At 30.4% G+C, this 12,365-nt stretch overlaps 1 protein-coding gene and 1 long non-coding RNA gene across 2 annotated transcripts; one reads left to right on the top strand and one right to left on the bottom strand.

Moving 5' to 3' along the window:
- The first annotated feature begins 2,374 nt into the window (after positions 1 to 2,374).
- On the top strand, positions 2,375 to 3,266 carry LOC105118504 (RING-H2 finger protein ATL80-like). The gene has a single exon (XM_011016470.1). It carries the CDS (start codon positions 2,464 to 2,466, stop codon positions 3,058 to 3,060), a length of 597 nt encoding a protein of 198 aa, XP_011014772.1. The 5' UTR covers positions 2,375 to 2,463; the 3' UTR covers positions 3,061 to 3,266.
- A 1,590-nt stretch (positions 3,267 to 4,856) lies between these two features.
- Positions 4,857 to 7,611, bottom strand: LOC105118502 (uncharacterized). The gene is made up of 4 exons (XR_840957.1): positions 7,294 to 7,611; positions 7,057 to 7,191; positions 5,617 to 6,534; positions 4,857 to 5,528 (listed from the first exon to the last, which is right to left on the bottom strand). It is a non-coding gene; the product is annotated as an uncharacterized LOC105118502 (long non-coding RNA).
- Positions 7,612 to 12,365: the final 4,754 nt, after the last annotated feature.

The raw sequence follows: 12,365 nt of genomic DNA, 5'->3' as shown, positions 1-12,365 counted from the left end.
TTTTTAAAATTTAAATTTAATATTTTTTTGTTTTTAAATTGTTTTGATAGGTTATTTTTAAAAATAAATTTTAAAAACTAAAAAAAATTATTTCAAAATATTTTTAAATAAAAAACTATTTTAAAAAATAACTATTTCTACGACATAAAGCTGGCTCAAAATCAATGACCTCCCGTGATTCCAGAAACATATCGTTGATTTACTTCAATAATAACTTCCGTGAAACCAATTCTTGATTTAGTTAATGAGACAAATCCAATAAATGTTTGCGTCAACTTTTTCAGCCTAAACAAGTTGGTATTGATCTTGAAACAAACAAGTTGCTTAATTAGACTAATCAATTTGCTTGTTAAGAATTAATTGCAACATTTATTTTTTCTATTCAAGTCAGGCTCTAATATTATATTAGTATATTGATGTGCTTCATAGTTGATCAATAATATTTTTTTTAAAATATAAAAAATATATTAAAAGTATAGGGAATATTTAAACATTTAAGGTTTGGCGGTCATGTCTAGACCTAACACGTGTTAGTAATTTCTAGAATAAAAAATAAAAAAGACAACGCCCTTCATGATCCTTTGAATATCAACAATAGATATGATCTATAATGCAAGCACTCTATGTACATAGTATCAGTATAAAAAGAAAAGCGAAAAAATCACATAGTTTAAGGGTCAATAATTTAACATTAAAGGATGAAATTATAAAAATAATTGTTAAAAAATTGAGAAAACAACATCAAATGATGAAATTATAAAAACAATTGTTAAAAAATTGAGAAAACAAATCTGAATCAACCATAATTAACTTGATTAATCAATTACTTGAGATATAAGATCGAGATAACACAATAAAAAGAAATATGGAACAAATAATGAAGATAAGGGCTTAATAATAAAATATCAAATTATGAATTCAAAAGAAAAATTCAAATTTCAATAAAGGATTGCCTTAATGGAAGACAACCATAAAAAAATAACAAAGTAAAATATTTAATAGTAAAATAATTAAAAATCCATATAATACATACCAAATATGATATAAAAATAAATAATCAGGGGTTAAATTGAAAAACAAAAAAAAACTATGAAAAGGATAAAAAAAAATGAGGATCGAAACTAGATATAAAATCAAATAAAATTAAATGTTTAGGGATAAAATTGATAAAAAAATAAATCAAGAAAAGAATAAGAATATAATAATTAAAAGAATGAGGACCAAAACGGATTAAGAAAACAAATGCAATAAAATTGGAAAGGACATTGCAAAAAAAAATAATAATTAAGAAAAGTATAAAACATAGAAATAAAACAATCAAAAGTAGAGGGACCAAATCGGATTAAAAAATCAAATTGAATAAAATTTCTAAAGAAATAATTGAAAAAAATAATAATTCAAAGGCCTCAAAAGTCATATAAACAGTGATAAAAAAAGAAAGTTCAAAATCGATCAAATCACAAACCAGAGGACATAATTGTTTTTCTAAAGGTCAGGAGTGAATTTTTAGGGAATGAGAGAAAATAGGAGAAATAAAAATAACCCCATTTCAGCCTAATCAGACCTTCTCTGTTAAAACCTGCCACATCATTGAAAAGAGAATGACTCGCCACTCCCAACACTACCAAGGAAGCAGGTTTTCGGTAATTAGAAAAGACCTTACACACCATCTGAATTGTGCAAAGATCATTACGCACTAACACATGTGAAAGTTTTTTTTAATAATATTTAATAATATAAAATTACCAAATAACTCCTATCTAAACTAAAAAATAACAATAAAATTAAAAGAAAAGAATCAAGATACCCTTGAAACTAATCTTAGTTTTCTTGGAATCTAAGGGTAGTTTTAAAATTTTATTTTAAAAAAGAAAAAGATTTAAAAACCCCGTTACATGTTCATTTTATTTTTCTACTTAGAGATATTATCGGAACTTAACTGTGAAAATTCTTGGAATAGTACAAAAGCTTTATATTTTTTTGCTCTTAAGGGGTAAAACAATTATTTAAATGTATTAAAAAAAATGTCTGTATCAAATTGCCCCAATCAATTTTGCAATGACTAATATACCATTTAAAAAAACAATTGTATTTCCAATCGAAAGCATAACTATTTTTTCCATAAGGGTAAAACCATAAAAACACTGTTCCAATGAATAGAAACACGTGTCCAGCAGCATAGTAAATCACTTTAGTATTTCTGTAACGTCTCATGCACATAAACAACAAAACAATATTATCTTGTAAGAAAACGATAAACAAGAACTTGTATGGTGGTACCTTTATCCATAATAAGTAGGACCTGCCTCCTCCGACCTCTCCATCCTTCCTAGTTAATTACTTCTTTACCCAACACACTTCAAAGTAGAAACTGAAGGTGCCCTGCGCTATATATATCAAGAACCTCGCCCTCCCCTACGCTATCTTCTACAACCTTCCAACAACCCAAGACTTCAACAACTCATGCCTCGCTTTTCAAGAATCCTCTCCGCGGATGCGGATGCGGCAGCGCCCCCAGCGGCTGTTAACGTTCAGTCTGACCTTATGGTTATATTAGCAGCTCTTCTGTGTGCGTTACTATGTGTGGTGGGGCTTATTTTGGTGGCTCGTTGTGCCTGCATCCGCCGTGTTACCGGTGGGTCACCGTCTTCGGACAAAGATAACAAGGGTGTGAAGAAGAAGAACCTCCAGCGGCTGCCCAGGTTCAGTTACTCTGCTGGAGATGGTAGCGGAGAGGGTGGTGGCGCCACCACCAAGTTTGGATCAACAGAGTGCGCAATTTGCTTGGGTGAGTTTGTTGAAGGAGATGAAGTTAGGGTTTTGCCTCAGTGTGGACATAGCTTCCATGTTGTCTGCATTGACACATGGCTTGGGTCTCATTCCTCTTGTCCCTCTTGCCGCCAGATTTTGGTGGTGGCTAGGTGTCAGAAATGTAGTCATTTTCCTGCTTCCACCTCCTCCGCCTCTTGTGGTGGTGGAGCTGCCACTGAGGTTGAGTTGAGCACTGGAGAAGATTGCAATGTCAAAAATAGTGATACCAATCATGCCCAAGAAACGTAGTCGCTTTCTTGCATTGACAAATAGAGAAACAGAATTTTGCCCGCCTTGGTCGTACTGTAAAGCTGATTGGCAGGAGTAAAATGTTCTTGACTGTCTAGTCTAATGCATGCTTAACTAAATTACAGATCATGAGTTATGTATATCAGCAAGCTTTTAGATACCAGATGATATTTTTAATGCTAATTTATATCTCTCCATTTTAATGATTAAGCTCTTTCCAAGTTAGAATTCGAGCATGATTAGTTTTTGCACAACGAGGGATTGGGTTTTGAGCATTGTCATCCGCATTGCCACAGGTGATTTTACAGTTTGATTAAGGCCTTATTTAATATTGTAATGCGGTGGAGATGGAGAATAACTTTAAAAATTGTTTGATTTTTACTGCTTAAACTTACTTCTTCTTCTTCTTCTTCTTCTTCTTCTTTTTTAATAAAAAAAAATTAGTTTATTGAACTAATCACTCATCAGTTTATTCACTCACCCTTTCAAATGCCTATGCGGCTGACTTCTACTAGCAATGGAGGAGAGTTTCTTCGAAGTCAATTCTTCACACTAATGTTTGTGAAGATTCATTCTCTATCAAGAAACTTGTACTCACTTTCCACTTTGCATAGATTACAAGTATAAATCAAGCTTATAACATGTGCAATCATCCCGCATTTATATTCCCTTATTCAATTTTCATTCTAATTTCTAAACCTTGTAGCACTCGCAATTTCCTGATAAATTATTTCTTCTTGATCCATTACCCGTTTGCCATCTAGTTCGAATTTCAGTTTCTTAGACTTCCAACTCATTTTATCCAATTTAATGAATCCAAGATTTAAAAGGGAAGATATTCCAAAAGGTTAGAAAAGGGTGATTGATATTTATCCTGCAGAAAGCAAACCAACCTCTTTACTTTCCAAAGTCCACATCACAGGGTCGGCCGCAAATCCGAGGTTGGAAGGGGAAAGCGATGCATCCCCTAGGCATAACGAAAGGGATAAGCAACAACCTGCCTGCTGTCATGGAATTCTACTAATATTGTAGTTTAATCGATTAGATTTTAAATTCATCTTTTAGAAGTTATCTATTTAAATATTATAAATTTTAAAATTATTAAAAATTTATATAATTATTAATTTCATAATCTCAAAAAATTAATTAAAATATATATAATTTAATCCAAACACTTACAATTCAAAAAAAAATAATAAAAATTGAGTGATGATGTAACAACCCTACAACATCAAAATCTGTATGGTTTTAACTTTATGACTCGATTTATTAGTGACATAGCCAACTTTCCCTAACTTTCCTAAGAACTTGACCAATGGCAAGATGGCATCTCTCCATGCAACTTCTCACTTGTGTGCCATCATTATCTGACTGCGAAGAAGCTTCAAACTTTTAAGTCTCTACAAAAAATCCAGCCTAACACAGGTGTGATTGTTCCGGTGTCAAAAAGTTGAACAAATGAGAGAAAGAGCCCTTCCTATATTGAATATAGATGTAAACTTTTTCTGGTTGACTACTTTGTTGCAACAAAACCATTAAGGCAAGTATTGAAATATCAATCTACATAGTAAAGGTTCCATTCCTACTATAACAAGACTCCTGCACCGTGTACCCTGAAAAGATTTGTTTGTTTTGGTGTTTAAAAAATATTGTTAAAAATAACTAAATTATTTATTTATTTACTTTAAATTCATATATTTTTAGTATTTTCAAATTATTTTGACATACTGATATTAAAATTAATTTTTAAAAAATAAAAAATATATTATTTTAATATATTTTCAAATAAAAAACACTCATTAAACCCTCATCTAACCGTAATTAGTACAAAATAAGGATATCTCAGTAATTATCTTCTCAAGCTGGAAAGGGGGACTCGACAAGTGACATCAAGAGATCAACACAAAATTTCAGGAAGCTTTACCTTGTAGAAGATTGGACCATTACCACCCCAAAATCACCATGAACTAGATTATAAGGATGCAGATTAAACTAATGAGTCCAAGCCAATCCATCTAATCATTCAACTTCCTCCTCCTCATCATCACTGCCACCACCAAACATGGCAGCCATTTTCATGGCCAAATTAGGAGCCATTTACCTTCTTTGAAAATCAGGCACAACCTTGAGCTGTCACGCACATTTCCTATTTCAGACATCAACTGTTCTAAATCCTCAAAGTCAGAAGGTGTAGCTTCATCCGACTCTCAATTTTCACGAGGCTCTTGTACATTAGGCACCACTCCCTTATCACTCAGCAATTCCATTGCTGATGACGAGGGCTGTATCTCTTCTTTACCAAACTTTTCTCTGTTCTCATTCTCACATTCTTTGATATAATTATTTCAGAAACATTTGCAATTGTACCATTTGCAGAAACCCATCCTCCATATGTGTCGTCCCGTGGTTCAGCTGACCAGCAGATAGTACTTTATACTCAAAGTCATAATCAGATTCTCCAGAGATTTCTGGGCAGGGTGTGTGAATGCATTTCACTTAGCATTTCAATTAACAACTCAGAATATGAATTTAATAATAGTGGCATGCCATTCACACCTTCTTTATCAGGTAACGTTGGTCGAGATATCTTATTGTCAGATTTCAGGATCATTGCTGGCCACATATGAGCAGAAAGAGCATTGCAATTCTCCTAGATACCAAAAGTGAGATACATAGTGATTTAATATTAGTTAAAACCTTACAACTTTTGTTTGTTCCCTGGTTAATCTTTCATCAACCTAAATCTATGACTAAGTCCTATGTTAATCTCCATGAAGACCCAGTCATGTTCTATTCCTGCTTCTCTTTCACTTCAAAATTTCAATTCTCAATCCATCAGCGGGAAAAAGTTTCAGTAAAGCAGGTTGAATGTCCTTACTGAAATTCTACAAAATTGTTGACCTCAATTATAAACCATCAAAACACTTCTCATTCTAAAGATAGATAGATATATCAAAAGTTAGGTAGAATGACAAACATCAGGTTCTACATTATTATTAACATCATGATTTTACTTGAGAAAACTACATATTGCATAATGTCATTTATTGAGTATTTGCTATCCATCAGGAACTTGGAAAAGTCATGAAATCCCTTTTGAAATCATTACAAACTTGGAGATAGAAGATGGTACTCACATTTGTCAAAATCAACGTCCAAAGCACAAGCGTCAATGTACTCAATGCCATTCTCAGTGCACCATTCAATACAGGACCTCTTCATCTCCCGCAATGGCTCTTCTTCATCATCCAACAAACTACTTCTTTAAGTTTCAGAAATTCCAAACTCATCAAACTCTATAATCAGATTATCAAAAGACCCCAACTCTCCAATTTTCCTTAGCTGTTTTCTATATTTAGCATGAACAGGATGACCAGGAATCCGATCAACTTTATTCCCAACACACAACAATATCTCAAAGTTGCTAATATCAGTTCCAGCGACCCAATCCTTAAGTGCAACAAGAGATGATAACTGCACATAGTTCAACAAAAAAACCATACTTAACATCATAGCTTGCAAATTTATAGCTTTCCCCAAATTGAAGCATTGGCAATTTAAACACTTGAAAACAACAAAAAGAAGCATAATTTAAATGAAAGCTTGAAACTCAAAAACTTGCATGATTGCCACCTTTCAAATTCAACAATAAGAAACCAACAAAAGAAAATTCTTTGCATCGAAGCTTGAAACTTTAAGCCTTTCTCCAAATGTGTTCTAACGCATTTGCATATAAACAATTAAAAAAAAACAACAACAAAAGAAGCAATCTTTTCATCGAGGTTTGAGACCTTAAACCTTTCGGAAAATGGGTTTTGAAGAATTCACATTTACACTTTAAACCGACAAAAAGAAGCATAATTTCCATCCAAACTCAAAATTTTAAAGTTTTCTCCAATTGGGTATCGCAGCATTTGCATCGTTTCCAATTCAAAAAATGAAAAATAAATAAATTAGATTCATCACAAATATATTATGAAGAACTACAATGCTAACATCACTAAGTCAAAAACCATAACCAAAGCAGTAAGCTTGTTGTAAAATGGAAGTGATCCAATTGAAAATCCTTCATGAAGATGAGCCATCCATAGAGCAACATCAGCCGCGTAGTACTTTGTATTAATAATCCATCTATTCAAAAAAACATTTTAAAAGAACTTATTAAGCACCATTACTACACAATTAAAAGAACTTCAATAAACATTGAAAAAAACGAACAGCTATAAAGCTAACCCATGTGAGATAACTTGATTTGATGAGTCAAAGGAGTCTTCACAATCAAGTGACAGCTTCCATCCAATCAAAATTGATCAATAAATTAAAAAATGATTAAAGAACCAATCGAACAGCGAGAGTGGGGGTTACTAGAGAGGAGGGTGCGTTTGCCAACGCTGGAGGATCCGATAGAGAAGATGCCTGGTCGGGTCACTAGGGATGTAGAGCTGGTGATTTAGTTTCTTCACTCATTTTCTGAATGTTTCTGTAAGTTTTTGTCTAACGATTGAAACTTGGTGTTGATCGTTGAAGAGAAATCAGTTTAACTAACTAAAATGGTATCAGCCTTTCACCAACTGCAATCACCATCTTTTTTTTTATTTGCAATACACTGTTGATTAGAATACTGTATTTTTTTTTTTAATTTTCACTTTGATCCTTCAATTTTTATTTTACATGATTTAACTCTTTTAAGTCTAAATTAGTTTCAAATTGCATTGTTTTTAGAAGAAAGAGTTGAATTGAAAGCTAAGGAAATGAAGTAAAAATATCAAGTAACATAGGGAGTAAGTTTAAAATTTCATTAAAATATTCATTTTAATCCCTTATATTTTTTAGATATAATGTGATTAGTCTCTTAAATTTGAAGAAAATACAATTTTTGTACTTAACTTTATTTTTCTTATTTTCAGTTATTTTTTATTGGGAGGAGCGAGAAAGAGTCATCAGATTTGAGCTTAGAGAAAAAAACTAGTTGTTAGGGAAGATTTCGGCCACCAAAATAATCGATTTTTGTGTCAGAAGGTTCTATATGATGAGGAAGGTTATGATTAGTTCTTGGCTTACCTTGAAAACACCTAAAATAACAGATTTGAGCTCGGAAATAATTTTTGTTTCAGGTTTTAGGGCGGTTTATTGGCTTTTTGATAGACATGAATTGATTTAATAAGGTCTTTAGGGTGTTTTGGGTAAAAAATAAGTTGAAAATAAGATTTTAGATAAAAAAACAAATAATCCTATTTTTTTAGCTATCATAATGGCCGAATTCTGGGTCTCGCAAGCGATGCGTTTTTTGTTTTTGAAATACTTGGGCCCCATTAAACTTTTTTTTAAAAATAAATTCTCGTGCTTGGGCCTGGCCTTGCAGGCCTGCACGCAGACCGTTGCTTTTTGGGTAATAAATTATTTGTGTATATTTTTTCAAATAAATTTTGGGTTTATATTTTAATTACATTATGATTATTTTTAAATAATATTGGATGTGTTTAATTTTTAGAGAGGTAGGTATGATTTATCTATGATTTTTTTAAAATTTATATAGATTAATTTTTTTAAATATTGATTTTTTATAATACTTTTCATAAGTGCAGCCTTGCATTGTTTGTTTCTAATTATTGTTCAATAAATTTTATGTTTGTGTTAGTTTCTATTACAAATTTATTTTAATAGAAGAATTCATTAAATATAACCACGTAAATTATCCGTATTGCGATGTTAAATATCTTGGTCTTTATTTTTTGCTTAGTTTTCTCAATTTTATTTTTATTTATTGTTGATGATTTTTTTTATTGCTTTACACAATGATTATTAAATTGTTTAATTAAATACGAGCATAAGTTTGTTTTTTTAAGTGTGAAAAAACACTTTGAAGAATATTGTATATTCATTTTATTATTATGTTTTGATGTTTAAGATTTGATGCTTATTCTTGTAATTTTTTATTTTTTTCCTTGAACTTTTTATAGAAGTTTCATTTTTTTTAGTTTCACCATTCAATCTAAATTTATAGTGTAATTTTTTTTTTTATCTTTGTTCTTTTGATTTTTATCCTTTTGTTAATATTTTTATTCCTTTTAATTTAACTCTCAACTTTAAAATTTATTGTTGCCTTTTGATTTATTTTTTAGTGAAATTTCAACATGTATTATTTTTATTGTATTTTTATATTTTGAATTGCTTTGTGTTTTTTTTTTTGTGATTTTAACCCTCACAATGTTTTCATAAATAATGCTTTCAGTTTTATAACCTGAGTTATAGTTTAAAAATTTAACAGTAATTGATTTTTTTTGTCTTATATTTTTTATTTTTCTTTCTATGAAATTATTCTATTTTTATTTAATTTTTATTTTTTTAACAAATAAGATCATCGAGATGTTTTTGTAATATTGTGAAGATATATTTTCATAATATTGACTAGCGTTCATCTTTTGCATTGAGTTGTTGTTTTTTTTATTTGTTTGTTATTGATATTTTATTTTTTAATGATATTATTATATTAACAAAGTTTATTAAACTCACTTGAGCTAATTTTCTAAATATTATATTTTTTTATTTTAAAAAAATGTTTACCTTTTTTTTTTTATTCCAAAACAAAGGTTGGTTTTAGCATAGCACGGGCCACCTAACTAGTAAATCTAAGAAGTTGTGTTGCGAATTTTTCTAGGTTCATATTCAGAAGAGATTTCCTCTTAACCATTTTCACAAGTTATCCATGAATAAAAATTTAGTTTTATGCATATAAAATTGGAAAGATAACTTTTAATTTTCTCAACATATACTTAATATTTTAATGAGAAATTTAATAATGAAACATGTCTCATTCAATACATGGCATAACATATATATATATATATATATATATATAAAACAAGTTATATATAAACATATACCCCTAGCATTAAACATATTCGATTAACGATAACCTTGAGTGACTTACAATTTATCCATAAATAAAAATTTAGTTTTATACATATAAAATTGGGAGGCATCTTTTCATGTTCTCAATATATATTTAATATTTTAATGAGGAATTTAATAATGAAATTCTAGTCCTATTAGGATATGAAAAAACTCAAAAAATTTAAATTAAACATTTTAATTCAATCTTAATCTAATTAGAAAAATTAATTCTATAATTAATTTAATTTAGTGTTTCAATTTTAATATAAAATAATTATTTTATATAAGAAGGGCTAAATCAAAATTTCAGCAGTGATAGTAGTGCTGCCGTAGCACCTGGTGGCAGTAGCCCTCGCGCTGTCCCTACCTGGCATTGCGCACAACGCTAAAGGTAGCATAGCAGCGCTTGATGCTGTTGTGGTCTTCTGTCAGCGACCTTGCAACCACCTAAAACTATTTTTTTTCCGTTCAATGGTGGATTCTAGTAAGATCTAAAAAATAAAGCCTGATTTAGATTAAAGAGTAGCTAGAATCTTTTTATTAATTTTTAAATCATGAGATAAAAAATTACTTTAGAAAAAAATAACACTAATAACACATGAAATTAATTCACAATTAACACTAATAACAATTAAAACATGTAATCAATAACCCTAATTGTCTAGTGAAGGCTATGTTACCACTGTTGGTTTCCTGAATATCAGACATGCAACAAAAACAATAAAACAAAATTACTCGGGAGTCCCTAGGATCCCGTTAGATAGATCTAAAGTTGTTTAGGGATATACTACTTGAAGATCTGATCTTCTTCGGCTTTGAATAATTCTTTAAAAGTTGGGTTGTCATATCCGATAAGATGTTCAATTGTCTGGCCTGCTGATTAGTACTTAAAAGTGCATTTTTATCAAGGTTTTGTATCATCATTTTGCACTTGAAGTATCAATAACTCCTTAACTAAAGCATTTTTATAATAACATATTTAATAATATAAGATACTTTTAATTTGTGGTAAATGTTCATTTTAAATACAGCCTATCACATAAATGAAAGGATTGATTGATGAATTTAAGAATTGAAATTAAAAGGACAGAGATGGCCAAACTTAGAAAAGAGATGTCGGTGCAATCCAAACTGGAATAATGTTCGGTAATTGAGTCATATCTAGAGCTCTAGATCTCATATTTAGGTTTACTTTATATGGATGGAAAGGTAAGACATAGGCTTACAACTTTCATATGGAGCCTAAGATTTAAAAATGCCATTTTCAAGTCGAAATTGGAGTAACAACAAAGAGGTTCGTCTGTCTTCCAGGCCAAACACTATTCAGTGTTTGGCCCATATATGGAGTTCTAGAAGTCCAAATGAGTTGAATTTTATACAAGAAAGATGAGACAATTTCCTACAACTTCCATGTTCTCAAGTGGCTTCAATTTTGACGTTATCAATGATGTTTTGGGCAGACAAGAGAAGATAAGGATTGTCACCAAGTCAAGAGTTGGTCACCCACTCATTAATTAGTCATCAAATCAATAGTTCTCAATTTTGACCTATAAAAGGAGGCATTTGCCATGCATTTAGGCATCTTAGTTTCCAGATCAAGATCATGCTTTTGCTTTCTCTCTTTGTATTTTTTGTAATGTTTATACTTTGCTTTCATTAATATCAAGTTTATGCCTTTCATTTCCTTTCCTTTACTTAGTTAACTCTTATCTTATTTATGTTCTTATTTTGTTTATTTATTTTTCTTTCATTATGTCTAGCTAAGTTTATTATGTCAAGGTGAAAAGGTTACACTAATGGTGTAAGAATAAGTATAGTGTAAACTCAATATGGACTTTCATGTTTGATACTAACATGTTTTGTATTTGTTATCTTGTTCACTCTTTAATACTTTGCTTGTTAAATGACTAATCTTGATTTATGTTATATAACACTTGGCACAACAAATGCTTGGCACTTTTATAGCCCATACTGTATGGTATAACCGACACCTAAGCTATGAAAGAAACTTGATTTGTTGTTAACATAAGTTATAATTATGAATGCTTGATGAGATTTACAAGTATTAACATTAATCGAATAAGATGACTAATGTAATCATGTTAACAATCTACAATCTGATTGGAACCTCCTTTGTGTGTGGTTTCCACTTGAATAATAAGAGTTTATCCTATACTTGTTTGACATACCATTAGTGGATCCTCTAACCTTAACATTTATTGTTATCGTTGTTTAATCTTTACATTAATATTCCATCTCAAAGTTCTCATCTTCTTCTTTTTCTTCTCCATCTTTTTCTTTATTACTACTACTACTACTACTACTACTACTACTACTACTATTATTAGTATTATTATTATTATTGTTGTTGTTGTTGTTGTTGTTTATAATTTGTACAATTAACCTCTCTG

Source organism: Populus euphratica, unplaced genomic scaffold (genome assembly GCF_000495115.2).
Source record: "Populus euphratica unplaced genomic scaffold, PopEup_1.0 scaffold1982.1, whole genome shotgun sequence".
Taxonomy (NCBI): domain Eukaryota; kingdom Viridiplantae; phylum Streptophyta; class Magnoliopsida; order Malpighiales; family Salicaceae; genus Populus; species Populus euphratica.
Note: the sequence above shows the minus strand (reverse complement) of the source record. Positions and strands in the feature narration are given on the sequence as shown.

Coding starts and splice junctions, on each gene's coding strand:
- LOC105118504 (XM_011016470.1), top strand. CDS start 2,464: ATGCCTCGCTTTTCAAGAATCCTCTCCGCGGATGCGGATGCGGCAGCG.